The following is a 17,432-nucleotide window of genomic DNA, read 5'->3' on the forward strand; positions in this document are numbered from 1 at the left end:
TGAGCGAACAGCTGGGTGCCGTACGGCAGGGGATCGTCGTCCGATTAGGTGGGGGTTGGGAGGAATCGTCCGAGAATAGCGCTGGGATTTGTTCACGGAGCAACTGATTACGGCGTAGATTAACCAAACAGATGTAACGGTTTCGGATGACGCTGTAAACAGGTTACGGAGAAAAAGCGCCCTCCCTAGTTTTTTCTTTTCGCATCGGGCCCCGAATTACCGGAGACGTGTGTAAAAAAAAGCATTTAGATAGTTAAAAAAAAGAAAAAAAGAAAAGCGTTGCGTTGTGGTCTTTCTCCACCGGCAGTCTCTCAATCGTCTTGTGCTGTCATCCCACGCCACCGAACCCTAGATCCGCCGCCGCCCAACCGCAGAAAGTGAGGCCGATGCCGTGGCCCTCGGCTGCCGCCGGACACCAGGAATCGCAGCCGATGCCGTCAGATCCGGGAGAGCGCAGGGGTCTGTTCTCGTGCTTGTTCAGCGAGTGCGACGCTCCCCCCTTGGACAAATCGAATTTGGACGCCGATCTCCTGGAGCTCCTCCTCGACTTGCACGAGGAGGCGTTCGGCCGGCTGCCCGTCCACGACATGCCGGTGGAAGCCGCCGACCAGTTGGCCGTATCCATGCGCGAAGGCGGCCTCTGCCTCGGCCTCCTCGACCCCGTCACCAACATCATCCTCAACACCGTCGCCCTCCTCCCGCGCGACTTCGGGGACATGGCAAAGCCCGACAGGAGGAGGTACAAGAGGCTGGCCGCCGGCAGGGTGCAACCCAGTGACTACAGCAGCTGGAACACCAGCTGGGTTTTGCCATCCTCCGGCAGGGTTACCTGTGGGCCGTCCACCCGCAGGGCTACATGGTACTCTATTGCTGGGGCGTCCCGCCAGGCTCTCATCAGATTCATGGTTGGCTACTTCGGATGCCTCAGCGAAGAACAGGCCACCCGCTACCTCCACTGGGCACGCGCCGATCTCGCCCTCGCAGTCCAGCTGGTCGAGCACGATCTACACGCTGCTGCTGTTTCACCACCCGACCCTGCCTCTGAAAGGACGCAAGCCGCCTTCAAGTACGCCGCAAGCTGTGGGCGGCGGCACCCTGCGCCTGATGACCTGGTGCGGCTCCAGGCGTCGCCCCTGCCCAAACAGTGCCTCCGCGACTCCGCCCCCTTGCTCGAGAAGGGAGGGCGCAAGCTCACCGTCGATGATGTCATTGCCATCATGGATTTGCTGCGATACCAGGTCGGTGCCCCCTTGGATCTTCAGTTCAGCTTGCGGCCAAGCGGAAGAGAGCTACTTGTCTACTGCCGGGACCTCAAGGCTGATGAAGGGAGACTAGACATTTCCAACACCACAAGCTCCGATGGCTTCAAAATGTTCACCATCAATGTCGAGCGTCATGGAGACCACTTCGCGGCCCTGCGGTCTCCTCACGAGCACAGATCCATGATCTCATCCTGTTTGCAGAAGGTCGTGAAAACCACCAAAGCACACTTCGGCTCTGCGCTCATGATCTGTTCTGGCGATGCCTGCGAATACACTGGGTCTCTCAGGATGAGGCTCCACGACATGATCCACGGCTTCTATCTCAAAGTCTTCGCCATGCTGCCCTCTACGTGGCTCCACCTCATCCCCCACATCCTATTCGCTGGCCACTGCTATGTCCCCATGGACCCTGTCTCCAACATCATCATCAACTCCATTTGCCACCACATACTGCGCCAGCTCCCATGGTCAGCTGACTGCAAAGTAGAGGTGTATGACATCCTCGACACCCTCTCTATGCTTCGTGTGGAGGTCCGTTCCTTGGAAGGCCTCATTGCCCTCGTCCGAGCAAGCTCCGAGTCCCAATGCTCGACGCAGCGGGCGATGGAGCACCTCTCCTGCAAACGCTGTGACCTGTCCCAGGAGACGCACACCTCGCTGCAGTTTACTGACGCAGCCGCAGCCGCTCGACACCCACAACATGCTGAGCTGGGATCATTCTTCGCTTCCCTGGCGCCCGACAGGCTCATTGACCTGCGGCTCTTGCTGGCCACTAGCGCCGATGGCAGGATCTCCTCTGAGTCTCTTGGGGAAATAATATCCACTCTCAAACAAAGTGCACTGCTGTTGGTGGCTCCCGTATCTCCCAATGCGGCTGAACTGTGCAACGAGGCTAAGGAGACTCTGCTACAAAAGAGGTCATGTTATAACGAGATGAAGTTATTCATCCGCGCTGAGCTTGCGCAAGTGCTGAAGAAATATGCCTTTGAGCATCCTCTGGTACATGGCTTTGTTTGTGTCCATTGTTTCTTTCTTGGGTACATACTACATTCTTAACATATCTCTTTCAGGTGCCTCATTTGACCTTTGCTGTTTCTTGTTTTAGGAACCAAAATATGAGCCAAGTGTTATCTGTGGTTTGGTGGCGGCTCCCAGATCCCTAGACAGGCTTTCCTATCATGTTAATTTTGTGGCTGCTTCTGAATCTGATAACCAACTCTTCTTTGCCGAAATAAATGAGCCATTTCCTGACCCGCCAAAACCAAATTTCTGCTGCCCTCTACCCCTGACATCTACTGGTAAGTCCCCACTCCTTCCAGTTAGCATGAGCAGCCATGTAGGTTTGAAACATTAACGAAAGGATTTTTAGTTTTATGTTTCATCGAAAAGCCTTTTGATTTCCATTAAGGCCCATTCGTCTTTTCAATCTTACGATGCTTTGTCGTTTCGTCCAATCAAAGAGAGAAACATTAAAATATTCTACTATAGCTTCCATACAGAAGACCTTATATAGGGCACTGCATGCACCGGATTTTCTCTTTTCAGCAGCCTGTTCCTCGCATTTTAATTCTACGCCATTTTTCATATATGAGATTGAGATGATACAACAACTTAACGGCTATGTATACACCCATTTTCGACATGCTTGTGAATCGGCCATGAGAGACCAGTGTTTATTTGGAATAACTAGTTTATGGTCCAAGGTTTTTGAGTCGCCGAGTCAAGCCAAGTCGCCGAGGCTGCGGCTAGTGGCTTGCTGGCTTGAGTCAGCGACTTGGCTTGATTAGTCGCCCCAAGTCGCCATGGCACAACAGTACATAGAGCAGCAGAGAACATAGATATACAGCAGCAGCAGAGCACATATACAGCAGAGAAAATATACTACATCTAAGCAGAGCACATATAGAGCCCACCCTGCGCTCTCTTTCATATACTACATCTAAGCAGGGCACATATAGAGCCCACCCTGCGCTCTCTTTCCTTCAGTCCTCCTCCTTCCCCAGTCCCCACATATACATCAGCAGCAAGCCACGCAAGCCAGCAAGCCAGCGAGTCGCGCGACTAATCGCACCAAGTCGCCGGCGAGCCACGCGAGTCGCGCGACTCGCTCCCTGAGTCAAGTCGCCTGCGCGAGCCACCCACGCGGCGACGACTCGGCGATTAGTCGGCGACTAATCGGCGATTAGTCGGCGACTCAAAAACAGAGTTATGGTCATTCAGATTTTCAGTCAAAAAACTGAGTTTTCCAAGCATGGCATGCATTGTCCTGTGAATATACCTCAAGAAGGCAACCACGGCACTTGATTTGATTAAATTGTAGAGTCCATTGAGTGTTTTATTTATTTATTTTGGCAAACACAGTCTGAATGAGAAATCATTAATCATGGGGCCGACTGGAACGAATCATGATGTATCAATTATATGAACTGGTATAGACAAACATATGGGCAAAACATCCACTGCAAAAATTAGAAACTCTTGCCTGAAAGTATAGTTTCTTTGAATTAGTGAAAGCGTAGTAGATCTTCAGTATGCCCTTCTGCAATGCCACCAACAGGCCATCCATCAGTGCAAGTGCTCAGGCACCAGCAGGGCATTCATCAGTGTCAGGTGCTCAGCCACCAGCTCATTCACAAAGAAATCCAGCTTCTTATTTACCCTATGAACATGCCTCTCTATCACCACCTTCCACTCAACCTTCTCTGGTCACTTTGGTTGTCATATTTTGCATAAACCCTGGGATGTGTCACATTTCACTTCACACCATCGTCTAGATTGTGCACTATGATCAGGTTCTGGTATTTTACCTACTTGAATCATTGACCCTAGAGTATGTCTGTCTACCTATGCAGCACTTATCACTCAGGATGCAATTGGACACGCCTGCGGCCTGTCCGCAATGTTCGGCATTAGCTAATCGCAGGATTAGTATCAGCCGCGTCTGCCTGCTATTGTCCAGCAGATAGATGCAGATGCTGCTTTCCGTACCACTGATTGTTGTACATGCACTCAGGCTGGTTCACGCCAGCTTTTCATACTGGCTGCTGGTGCTATGCGGACACTGCTGTTGGACGCCCAGACTTAGAAATATGTTGCTAGCTCATGTAAACATGCTGGCTCTTGTACTGAACTAGGGCTTTCAGATAATGTAAACATGCATAGCTTGTACAGGTTAATAGCCAAAGACCAAAGTACATTTTAGCATAATAAGCACATGACACGAGCCTTGTCTTCCTTTTAAAAAGAATATTTTTAGAATTAGATTGATGCATACACTTGTCAACTTCTTCAGACTGTACTTCACCACTTGTTTGCATATATTTTGCTAATCATGTTCATCACACATCTGACAACTAAATAGTACTACTACTCCTGTCTGAATTCCTTGCCTATTAGCAGCAAAAATAAAAGGGAATTTCTTGCCAACTAAGGTTCAGGTTCCTTCCAAGAATTCAGAGTAATGGTAATACAAAAGAGTCTCATGCCCCTTCAGGAGTTCTGATTAGCTAAAGTATAGTACCAACTTCAATATTTCAGCATAATAAGCATACATCATAATTCTGATTAGCTAAAGTACAGTACCAACTTCATTGTGGCATCCTCTTTTCTTGACAGATCTTCCTCTCTGCTTCTTGATTCTGCACACAGCAGATCATGTGAAAGTTTTAATCTAAAGTTGTTGTATAAACCATTCCGGTAAAAAGGAAACCATGTATCATGTAAAGTACATAAACTACAGTATATACAAACAACTCCTTGCAGTATATAAAACTATCAAGTACACATACGTCTATGTGCATAGTAGTAGGTCTCTTCAGAATTTAGAATGTGACAAGAATAAACACGTACTGTCTCAGGTAGTGTTACTTGTTACAGCCGCAAGAATGCTTCTTTAGTATGAAAATCAGCTTACCCATACCGAGTTTAATATTAGCAGTGCATCGTCGTCATCTTCTGCCCCTGCCGCGTCTGTATTCACATCTGAGAATGTTTGCTACAGAGGCAGTTGTGTAGGAAAAACGTACCGCAGGCAGTTGTGTAATGATGCCCTAACGACCATGCACTCCCCTTCGACTGTGACAAAGAAGAGATGGTGTTTCCTTCGTTGCATTTGCTTGCTTGGTAGAACAGCTGCTAGGTTGTTTGTAGGCATGTGAGACAAAAAGCATTCCTTAAGAAAGTAAATGTCACAATGTGCAGGAAATGGAGACTTGCTTATTGTCAACTTATCAAGCAATCTTCGTCGTCAATTTTAGTGGTAGGTATAGGTCTGAAGGATTCAATCAGCAGATTTTAACCAATCCTGGAGGCAACTCAACGCCTCCAAATTGTCGCTCGTCAGCCTGGTTCTATGGTCGCTAATGACCATTCCACCTGAATGCCAACTCAGACGCCACTGTTTATGCGGAAATCTCACAATTTTTGTTGTTGGCAAGCTCATGACTCCACTGTTTCTTTTTTTTATGTCCTTTATCATTTTCCATTTTTTGCCCTCATTTTTTCTTTCCTCTCCCATTTATCTTCTATTTTCTTCTGGTCTAGATCTGTGTTGATCCTGTTTGCCCTTTCTTCTTGTAGCTGAATCTCCCGCCTCTTCCTTTTCTTTTCATTCTTCCTCTTTTTCTTGGTCTTGCAGTCCTCGCCTTCCGGCTCTGCATCAACCGCAGCTTGGTCTTTTCAGCAGCGCCATCCAGCTGATGTTGCGGCTCTTCCCTCTTCTTTTTCTTTCCATTATTCTTCTCTTCTGGCTCAGCATGAAGCCATCAATCCCCAGGTGGGTCTTCTCAGTGACTGTGTACAGCTGCTGCTGCAGTTCTTCCCTCTTTTTCTTTCCATTCTTCCTGTCTTCCTTGGTCTTGAGAGTATCCTGAGAAGAAATCTGAAGCAGAATAACATTGGTTTAGTTTGACTTAGAGCAGAAAAAGAAACATTCATAACTAGGAGAGAACAAATACTAAGATGCAAAATCATGAGACAAGCAGACCTGGCCCTTCTTTATGTGATTGCCACAGTCCTTACCTTCCGCCATACAGCTGCTGCAGCTGCAGCTCTCCCGTATCACTCTGAGCGAATATGAAACATGGTATATACTCAAAAAATAAAGGACCAATTTTAGAGGGGCTGTAGCTGTACTATATGTTCAACTTGACAGTAATGAGCCATCAATCTGAGTGTTTTGCGGCTTATTAACGTAAGAAACCACATGTACAGTCAGTCTATTAAAGTGTGCTGCAGCTTAATACTAATAAGAGAGTGCTCAATATGCAGTCAGTTTATTGAAGTGCGCTGCAGTTTATTAATCTGAGCTAAGGGTGAAACCGTTTGGATTTGGACAGATAATGCCCATACCGTATCCTATTCCACATTTTTCTTTGGATTCAGAAGCGGTGCAGTTACGGAAACGAATATGGAATACGCCGGATAATAGCGGAAACAGACACGGTATGGTTATGGAGCGGCGGCGGACTGGAAGCGGAAAAAAATAATCGGACAAAAACAGCAACAAATGATACATCAAAGCATTAATACAGCTAACAGTTCCATCTAGCCATTCCAAAACAAAACATAAATTTAGTCCTGGTCCTCCGCCGGCCATATATAGCCAATGACCTACACTTGCTGAATTATCGTTGCACTTGAAGATGATGCCTCACACGCAAGTGATTCCAAAACAAATGGGTTCCATACTTCCATTACAGGCTTAGACTCGAGCTGTATAGTGACATGTGTTGATCGTGTGTAATTGTGTAGCATATCCTATTCCGAATTCGGTTTTGGTATCCGATATCCGGTTCCGTATCCGACCGGATAGGTAAATCCTTGTCCCATATCCTGTAAATCTGGATTCGAAACCGGATTCAGACGGAAATTATCCGATCTTTTTCACCCTTATTCCGTGCCAACAATCTGCAGTTTATTTCCATTCTCAGGTTCTTGGTTGCTAGCTGCAACTGAAGTGCATTAATAAGTTCCAGTCTTCTAAGTAAACTGACAGTAGGAATGGTGGATGTTCCAAGGCCGCAATTACTGACAGTAGGAATTGACAGCCTTCTAAGTTCCAGCCTTCTAGTAGGGATTTTATCCTATTTTTTCTAAGAGAGAGGCTATTTCTTATTTATGTTATCAAAGTACTCTAGTGGCTTCATTGAAGAATCAACACTATTTGGAAAGAACTGAGCACATCACATTGAATCAGAGCATACTGATAGTAAATCGCACTAAGCATAGGTGGGAGAGAGGATCAGAGCTGTACCTTCTCATCATCTCTTGTCGGATTCTTGTCCTCCTCCGCCGACTTCTTGTGCTCGTCCACCGCAGCACCGGACATCTTGCTCAACGGGCGGGGACGAGCAGGGAGCAGGGTTGGCGCCGGCGGAGAGCGCATGTGGAGACGAGCGGGACGCCGGCCTGGCTGTGGCGAACGGCGGTGTGCCCTATCGGCTGGCTTGCATTGTTGCTTCGTTGGGATTTCCTCCCGTTAGCAGGCTATGCAGGCCAAGCAGGCTAGGCAGGACAAGTCCGCTTCATTTTTGCGGCTCATCCGCAAGGCTGTTTGGGTGTTTTTTGCGGCGCGGGCGACATGGGCTCGTGGATGTCTGCGTCCGCCTTCATCCTGACTAATCACTGATGTCCACTTCATGTCTGAATGAGCTCCATCCACCTTTCTTTTATGGTCACTTCAGTTATGTTTTGCATGCACATTCACTGCCTTTTCACTTTTCAGCATTCTGTTCCTTGCATTTTAATGGGTACGCCATTTTCTATATATAAGATGATACATCAACCTAACATAACGGCTATGCATACACCCATTTTCGACATACTTGTGGACCAGCCATCAGGGTAATAGGTTAAGATCAGCGTTCATTTGGAATAATTAGTTTATGGTCATTCAGATACATCAAGAAGGCAACCGTGATACTTAATTTGATTAAACTGAGGATTCCATTGGGTGGTCTTTTATTTTGGCAAACACGATGGCCCTGCAATTGTTTGATTCAGGTTCTTCTCCCCATTCTGGCCCCTTGTCCACCAGCAAGCATCGCCTCCTCTCCCATGTCCGCTCCAGGCATCTCCTCCTCTTGCTGTCTTCTGCAGCAGGCTTCTCCTAGCCCACCACATTGGCTCCAGCACACCTCTAGCTGCCCTGTTTGAAATAGAGTAAAAGGCATCATTAGTCCTGAAACTATTGGTGATGTGTCAGTTTAGTCCTATAACTTTGATACTGCAGCTTTGGGTCCTAAAACTATTGGAGGCGTGTCAGTTTAGTCCTATAACTTCAAAACATCAGTTTTTGGTCCCAAACTGTTGGAGGATGTGTCAATTTAGTCCTATAACTTTGAAACTGCAGTTTTGGGTCCCAAAACTATGCAAGTTTGTTCATCCCAGGTCCTGAGCTTGCATGGCCAACGTCCATGGTGCATTTTTTTTCAAAAGAGCAGTTTATACGTGTTTACTTCCCCAAGAGTGGTTCATATGCTTCAACGTCGCAGTGTGCACGCCCTCTACTCGCGTGCCCATGAGCTACTAGGCAACCTTGCTAAGAGGTTTTGGCGCGGCTGCTTGGGAGATCCCGAGCCAGTCGGCATGGAGGACGACATCCATCTCCCTGGGCGCGGCCGCCGGAGAGACACCGAGCCAATCGGGATGGAGGACGCCATCCCACCCCCCCCCCCCTCTCTCTCTCATGACATTATCCTTGCCCTGATACCCTTGCCATAGAGCTGGTTGTGCATGTTGTCGTTTGGGCACGAGCATGGCCATAGATGGGAAATAGTCACTGCCGCGGGACAGCGCGGAAGTTAACCTGGTGGGTCCATGGGGTCAACGTGGCAACAATTCAAGCATCTCCAAGCGGCACGGCGGTGGGTCAATGCTGACATGCAAGCTTAGGACCTGAGATGAACAAACTTACATAGTTTTGGGACCAAAAACTACAGTTTCAAAGTTATAGGACTAAACTGGCACACCTCCAATAGTTTTAGGACCTAAAACTACAGTTTCGGAGTTATAGGACTAAACTGACACTCCCCCAATAGTTTTAGGACTTGTGATGCATTTTACTCTTTGAAATATCAGTATCTTTCTCCAGATCGACGAGTGCATATTCTTTCGGATTTGCAACCCAGTTTACAGTCCTGCCCTGATTGCACACCTGTTTATCATATGGAATGGTGATGTACAAGTTAACAGTAATCTCCAATCTCCGGTCTTTCCTGCAATAGAAGCCATAGACACATTGAATAGAAAACAAACACAAGGACCTATCCGCATCGATGTCAGGTCCCATTTATTCCTTTTAAAAGGCCATGTGCTCATACTTATATACACAAGTGCCAGCGAAATTTCTGTGCACACCTCTGAATCCTGATACATATCATGTGCATATGACATGTTACCGATTGGTGCGGCTTGAATGTAGCAATTCTGACCGAACTCAAGACATTTCTGTGCTTGTGCTGCTGAACGTGTGTAAAATATTTTAACATCTGAAGATGTTCTGGGGATACACTTTCTCTACCAACCTTTCTTTTCGTGTCAAGAACGGTTGTTAAACAGTCATTGTTTTATTGTCTGCTTAGTGAAACCAATGCAAATAGACAGGGTTTGCCAAACATTTCACCTTGAAGAATAGCTGTTATGTTGTGATTGATACATAATGATCAGTTTTGATTTTGGTGACAGGTCGTTGCTACTATGGAGAGGGGTCTGCGAGGAAGATTGTGTATCCAGATTCATCAGAACTTCTTGAGTGTAATATTGATATTACAGACTATGGAACGGTGCACGCGGATGGATTGTTGGACCCAGATTTCATCTTGGATTTTAGGAGAGACGCGCAGTTTGCAGAGGATCTGAGGAAGTACTGTGAAGAACAAAAGGCTGATGAGTATGAATTAATATGAATTCCAACAGCTGGAGAAGGGAACGAGTATGAATTAGGTCTTGAGCCTTATTAAGCCTGATGTAGAAATACTCCATATATTATGTAGTAGTATGTGCTATACTCATTTATTTATGGGAGCCGCTAGGGATCAGACTACAATCAGACCAGTAAATGGTGGTACAATCCACATGCATGGTGTGTTTGATTGCTTCATTAAAGGGTGCCCCACATTTGTTACGGGATTTTCCCACTAATTACGTCTAATCAGTTTCCTAGTAACTGCTTGTGATTTGCTTCCAACAAACAAATATTAAAAATATATTTATTTTTGCAGATGCTTTTCTTTGCAGCGCAACATGTTTTTCTTTTTTGAAACTTGTGATTTGCTTCCAACAGACAAATATAAAAAGAAGAAAAAAAATTGCAGATGCAAAATTTTCAGGGTAAGGTTGCATGGAAACATTACTTTTTATCTATGAAAGCATTGTTGCTCTGGAAACATATAATTCGATAGTGATACAAATCATTTTATTTTTCTATCTACGGAAGCATTATTTCCATGATACGGTAGCATTTTTTAGTTGCTTTGGAAGCATTACTTGGTGTACCAAAAATAGTATTCAGATTTGAGAGAACATTTGCTTCGCAAAAGGAATAGTATGGAAGCACAAAACAAGAGTATACACCACCACAAAGTAACGTTTTGCCTTGTATAAAGGTATATTTTGTTTTCAAACATCACAATAATGTTTCCAAACACTACCACGTACACATTTGACAGAACGTTTTGCCTTGTATAAAGGTATGTTTTGTTTCTAAACATCACAATAATGTTTCCGCCAAGTAACGAATGCAAATACAAATACAAATGTGCACATTTTGCTTCCATCATAGGAAAGTCAAGCTTCCTACACAACAAACCATGCTTCATTATCCACAATCATTTTTCTCTAAGCAACCGAGTGCGCCTATGGCTGTTTGCTTTCAAGCTGATGACCATAACACTCAGCACTAAGATGCATGATCACACGCTGCACGCTAGGCCCACCATCGACCAACATGTTATTTCACCATTTGGCAAAACATGTTTTTCCGCTCCCGTCAACCTTGCAGAAATTTAGAAGTATGAGCTGTTTCATGTGTATATAAAGATGATTCTTGCGATATGATATACAAAGCATGGAAATGAAGCAAACCGAACAAAATGTAGAAGCACAAGTGTGAAAGATATGAAGCATAACTGTATATGTGGCGTATGAAACAAACTGTATACCATGAAGAAAAGTATGGTTCATTCGAATCATGAAAATTTGGATGCATTATATTCATAAAATCTCAACATAATATCTACATGGTGGATGCACATATTTTTTTCTAAATGGGAATACAAAAGGTTTCTATGCAGTGGTTCAAATTAAGTGCATAAAGGGGTGATTGACTTGTGCATAATATGTGTGGAATTCAGGAAGCATGAGTTAGTTTTCAATCAAGAAAATACATGACGTCTGCAAACATACATGAAGCATGCAGATGAAGCAAACCTGACTCAATGTAGAAGCACAAGTTTGAAATTTACGAGACAAACTAGACTCAGTAAGCGCTAGCATGAAAAATATGAAGCAAGCTGATACGGATTTCTGATGCAAAAATACAATACATATGAAGCATGTAAAGTTGTAATTGTGGTATGAATGAGGAGAAACAGAACCTAGATCAGATTCCTACAACCTGCCGCATGTGGTGCCTTCAACATGGAACATAGACAACAAAGAGGCGAAAAGGGTTGCGATTTAGTGATTGAATACAGAATGAACGTCACAAAATCATACCCACAAACATTGGATTAACCAAGATATTGAATAGCTATAAGGTCACACAAATTGCAGAACACAATTATGCCCAAAACCAACTAGCAGTAGCAATATAGGAATTGTACAGTGTTTGTATTAAGAGGAGATGACTCAAACCCTAAGTCAGATGAGGATGGGATCGGATGGGAGAAACCTTCAGTAATCCGCTCATGGTGGCCTCCTCCCCGAATAGAGACGACGCTCCGGCGAGGTCGACCGCATGCCACAACTGCAAGTGGAGTAGGGTCAGATCTTGGTCAAGATAAGCATGATGGTTGTGCAATTTGCAAGATCATGGACGAGCAGTTTGTGCGCCAGTCCCCGCCGTGCCCCCGGGCTTGACGGCGCACCGGCGATGTGGAGAGGAGGCAGGGACGGTGAAGGGGAATGACGAGGACGGCGCTGAGGAGGGACGGGTGCGAGAGAGATGAGAACAGGGTGAGATGAGTTAGTTTCCGATTCTGGGGCAATTAATTCGGGATAAGGAGTGATATTAGTACATGATACTGCGTGGACACAAAAATTAGGGGAGTAGTTTGGAAAGTTGGCACAGGAATTTTACTGCATCTCCTAGCCGTGAGATCCAACATGGATCGCGAATCAACCTGTGGTTGAGTTGGTTAGGTGGACAGTGGTATCCCCAACCCACCAGGGTTTAAATCCTGGTGCTCGCATTATTCCTGGATTTATTTCAGGATTTCCGGCGATGCGCTTTCAGTGGGAGGAGACGTTCCCGTCGACGACGAGGCGCCTACGGTGACTTCGTAAATTTCAAGATGATATGCCGGCTCAGTCTCTCGGAGGTGCTCATAGGGGTAGGGTGTGCGTGTGTACGTTCATAGGGGTGAGTGTATGCGCGTGTATATGAGCGCTCGTGTCTATACTGATGCTCAAAAAAAAAAAGATCCAACATGGATCAACGGCACACGGCCGGTCTGACGAATGCTCTCTAATCAGACATCTGGAGGTTAGTGTTTCCCTTTATTCTATCTTGTCTGAACCTTCTTTGCTTTTTCTATGGGAGCCGCTAGGCATCTCCTATCAGACTAGTCGAAGGCCGTACAATTAGAAGGGTGTTGAACGTTTGATCTTGTGGAGGAAGCCCTGCTTTTGACAGATTAGAGTTCCTTATTTGTTGGTAACTAGTCCCGTCAATTTTATCCTTTTGTAGCTTCTCAATCTCTTAACTCATAGTACTACGTAACTTTGATTTCCTTCGAAGAATCACGCCTGATCTCTTTGAAAACATATCTGGCAGTTTTGAAAAAAAAATGGTACATTGTGAATTTTCCTAATGATTAATCTGTAAAAACTAATTATGATTTATTATGTAAGATATATTTTTTCACAATGGAACATGTTTTTGTGCAAAAGAAACATTCTTCATGACAAATGGAAGCACCACTATTCTAACAAATTTTTTTTTGCAACTCAAGATGCTTTCATTCATTAACTGACAGTAGTTCAATCTCCAAAAAAAGAAAAAAAAACGATCATAGTTTATCAATAAACATCTACTTCTGCAAGCTGAAGCTTGCTTAGCACACAACAGTGCACCTACATTGGCTTCACGTCCAGTGAAAGACAATTGGAAAAACTCCAAATTCCTGCTGAGCTCTTTAGCGTCAGACTCTAGAATGAGTTTCAAAGTCTGACGTCGACTCTAGAATGAGTTTTGAAATTCCTATATCACATGCAAGTCTGACATCGTCCTGCACATTCACTGGTAGAATGTCTGTGCGTTATTGCGAGTTATGATGTATATAAATGAATCAAACAAGTGATTAAGGCCGCCTTCAAGGTTGAAGCTTATATCTTACTCATACGTTTGATGTGTTCGAACATCAAATGGGCGTCCAACGGGCTCCCCAAAATCCAACCATCCGGACACCCCAAATTCAGCCCATATGTGGAGGAGAAATATGGTTGTCCGGACTATTCACCATGTTATATTCAGAACACAGTCCAATAGTGGAAAATGTAGTACTCCCTCATTTCTTAAATATAAGTTTTTTAAGAGATTTCACTATGGACTACATACGGAGCAAATTGAGCGAATCTATAATCTAAAGTATGTCTATATACATCCGTATATAGTCCGTAGTGGAATCTCTAAAAAGACTTATATTTAGGAACGAAGGGAGTAGAGAATATTAAAAAATCGCCCTACGATCAACCAGAAACACCATGCAGATGCAATAATGGTCTGGATCAGATTGTTACCGACTCAGAGTTGCAGCAAAAGAAGATGAGTCGGTAAGATCGTACTTGAAGTTTTCGAACCGTTCACGAACGACCCCTCGAACGAGAAGACTGAAAGCACGACCTTTCTGCAATTTGCAAGCGTATGATCTTCATGATCCGGCAGCGCTTCGCCGTCCGTAGCCAATCGTCGTTCGGGAATAAGAGGAAGGAGATTAGACCATACGAGGCTTCTAATTATGAGGATTAGAGAGAATCTAGATCTAGCTCTAATTGGATCAACTAGAATGAACTAGAGGAGGCTCCAAAACTTGTGTATACAAAACTGCTAAAACCTCAAGTATATATAGATTGGAGGAGATGGGAGGGGTCGCCTCAAAGGGGGAAGGTTTCCTCCCCATTTGGCCGGCCAAGGAGGGGGAGTTCTCCTCCAATTTAGCCTCCCACTTGGCTTGTCCAAGAAGCTAGGTGGGGCGCCTCCCCTATTGGGCCTATGTGGCCCAATATTCTTTCCACCACTTGGCCTTCCAAGGCCTGTTGGTATTTAATTAAATATAAAAACCTCATAACTATTATAAGAGTTTTTTGTTATTAATTTAACATCATCGGAAATATTTTCCACCTATATAGTATTTATTGATATTACCCGGTAAACCCCGAAACCCTTCCGGTGACCTCGAAATACTTTCAGTTCCTCTCGAAACTATCTTGAATACTACTATTTCACAAATATTTCCTCATTACTCATGGCCTACTAACACTTAGCAGATTGTGATTAGTTTAAGCTTGTGACCATGTAGGTTCGATAAAACATAGACGTGAACAAAAACCCCTTTCGTTCAATGACCGATAGCAGAACGTGGACGTCCATATAGATCCCTATGAGTACACAAATGACATTCGAGTGAACCTTTGGTTATCATGTGCCATCCACTTTGCTTTGCGATACTTTACACAACCTGAGGTGTGATATATTGGTATCATCTTGAGTCATACAGATGCTCACTATACCGGTCTCCTCGTTACCAGTTTTGTTCTTCTTTCTTGTTGACATGTTCCGGCATCTGCGTGACATAGTCGCATGCGTCTAGCCAGACAATGAATGCCGTCACGCTGAGAGAACCCACAGAATATCCCTCCATCGTCAGAGGAGCAAATCCCACTCATGAGTTATCTAGTCCATTGTCAAACTTTCCGATGAACCTATAAGTTGTCGTTATGATTACAGTGTTACATATGACGTTTGAGCAACCCCACGTATAGGAAGAATTGACTACGATACTCTCTTCATCTAAGAAACCAAAGCACATGTTAACTCTTTGTGTTATAACGATTGAATTGTGACGATAGCATCTCAAAGTATAAGAAACAAGTTCGGGTGAATTCAATATGACCGTTCTTCTAACATCATATCGTCAATCTTGTTTTGAGAGCATCGTTACACTTGACGATGTCTCAGGATTCGAAAAACATGATCACAAACAACACTTGTTCCAGTCTTAGAGGCAAGACTAGGAATCAAATTTTTACCATTTATCATTTCACACATGCATGTGATTTTTTCAGTCAATCACATATCCTAGGATCATAGTAGTTATAGGATAAATATAAACTCTTAATTATAAACATGGGAATATAACAATACAATATTATTGCCTCTAGGGCATATTTTCAATAGACTCCCACTTGCAGTAGAGTCAGTAATCTAGTTAGCACATTTTCATCTACACCATTGGCAATCCGGTGTTTGTCCATGCTCTAGAACGTGAAGTGCTAGTCTGAACACCAGTGACAGAAGAGTTTAGTACGGTAACACGAATCCAATCCTCGGGGATTCAAGAGGTCTAGTCATAACACCCAAAGCTCTCGTCTGATTTTATTATCTTAATTATTAAGGATACCTCGCGCGATGGATAGGGCCTGCGGTAGGACAACTGATTCTTTATCCAGGACTCGTGCCGATCAAGATGTTATTTGAACACACCCCCACTTCGGTACGTAACAAGCACATCTCGATGGGTGACTTCCAGCGCACAAATTAAGAAAATATCTGGTCCCAACACAAATAGATGGTTGTAAGCATTAAGATCTCATACCCATATCTCTTTTTATTATAGTGTTTGAGCCATCATTCGCTTGATTGACCCGGTCCAAAGTTGGACTTGATCCTTTAACAAAAGCTTTCTAGAGACCATCGCTTCAAGGAAACATTCCTCTTGTGGCCGTATGCATCGTTCTGATGCAGAGGCCGGAGTGTCCCCCCTTTTTGAAAAAAAGAAAACATTCCTTTCGTGGGTTCGATAAACCAAGGTCACATATGGAGAAATAGGTGCAGGATACTTTTCTGTTTCTTTACCGAATCATTAAAAGGAGGTATCACCAACCCCCAACGATAGAACAAATCATGGGACGTTCGAAGATAAAAGGAACTGAGACTTCACAGATTTCCCGAGGAGCATAGAAGTGAGGGTCGGCCAAAGACCAACTCTAGGCAAGCAATTTAAGTTGTCTCACTTCCAGCGGGCCTAACCACCCACCTTCTCACAAGCAGCAGACTCACTCGAGGCAGACGACTGGTTAAGGACAATGGAGAAAAAGTTAGAAATCTCCCGCTGTGACGAGCAAGGCAAAGTCCCCCTTTGCTGCCCATTACCTCGAAGGATCCGCTGCCATCTGGTGGGACAACAACACCAAGGAAGTGTAGCCAGCCGAAGAAATCATAAGCTGGGAAGGCTTCAAAGAAAGGTTTCGCAAATACAACATCCCATCCGGGGACAAGAACGAGAATTCCTTGCACAACAGCAAGGAGGCGGGTCAGTCACTGAATACCTCAACAAGTCCAACAACCGATCACTCTCTATTCAGCACATGACGTGAGCACCGAAGAGCGCAAGATAGACCACTTCCTAGGAGGACTGCACCACTCCATCTGGTGTCCACTCAGCCTATTGGACTTCCCGTATTTCCAGACCCTACCGTAACACCCCTGATGTCACGCTACAGTAATCTCATGCTAATGGTGTCATGTCATCATAATAAATTTTTCTAAACTTCACTTTGATCCAAAACCGGTTCAAATTCAAATTTAAAATGAAGTCAAAATATTATTTCTTCAAACATAAAAACAAAAATGTGCATAATATTGCAAATAATCTCTAAGAAATTTTCATGCATAAGACAACATTATTCAAATATTTAAAATGCCCATAACCTATTTAAAATTGGATCAGT

The 17,432-nt window shown here is 44.5% G+C and overlaps 1 protein-coding gene across 1 annotated transcript; it reads left to right on the top strand.

Moving 5' to 3' along the window:
• The first annotated feature begins 288 nt into the window (after positions 1-288).
• On the top strand, positions 289-10,482 carry LOC125506901. The gene is made up of 3 exons (XM_048671608.1): positions 289-2,261; positions 2,368-2,560; positions 9,948-10,482. The coding sequence occupies exons 1-3, from the start codon at positions 387-389 to the stop codon at positions 10,166-10,168; spliced, it is 2,289 nt and encodes a 762-aa protein (XP_048527565.1). The 5' UTR covers positions 289-386; the 3' UTR covers positions 10,169-10,482.
• The last annotated feature ends 6,950 nt before the right edge of the window (positions 10,483-17,432 follow it).

Source organism: Triticum urartu, chromosome 5, assembly GCF_003073215.2.
Source record: "Triticum urartu cultivar G1812 chromosome 5, Tu2.1, whole genome shotgun sequence".
Taxonomy (NCBI): Eukaryota; Viridiplantae; Streptophyta; class Magnoliopsida; order Poales; family Poaceae; genus Triticum; species Triticum urartu.

What these genes read in the sequence shown, in the direction of transcription:
- LOC125506901 (XM_048671608.1), top strand. Translation starts at nt 387, where the DNA reads ATGCCGTGGCCCTCGGCTGCCGCCGGACACCAGGAATCGCAGCCGATG. An exon ending in ATGCCTTTGAGCATCCTCTG is followed by an intron (nt 2,262 to 2,367) that starts GTACATGGCTTT and finishes TTCTTGTTTTAG; the next exon opens with GAACCAAAATATGAGCCAAG. An exon ending in TCTACCCCTGACATCTACTG is followed by an intron (nt 2,561 to 9,947) that starts GTAAGTCCCCAC and finishes TTTTGGTGACAG; the next exon opens with GTCGTTGCTACTATGGAGAG.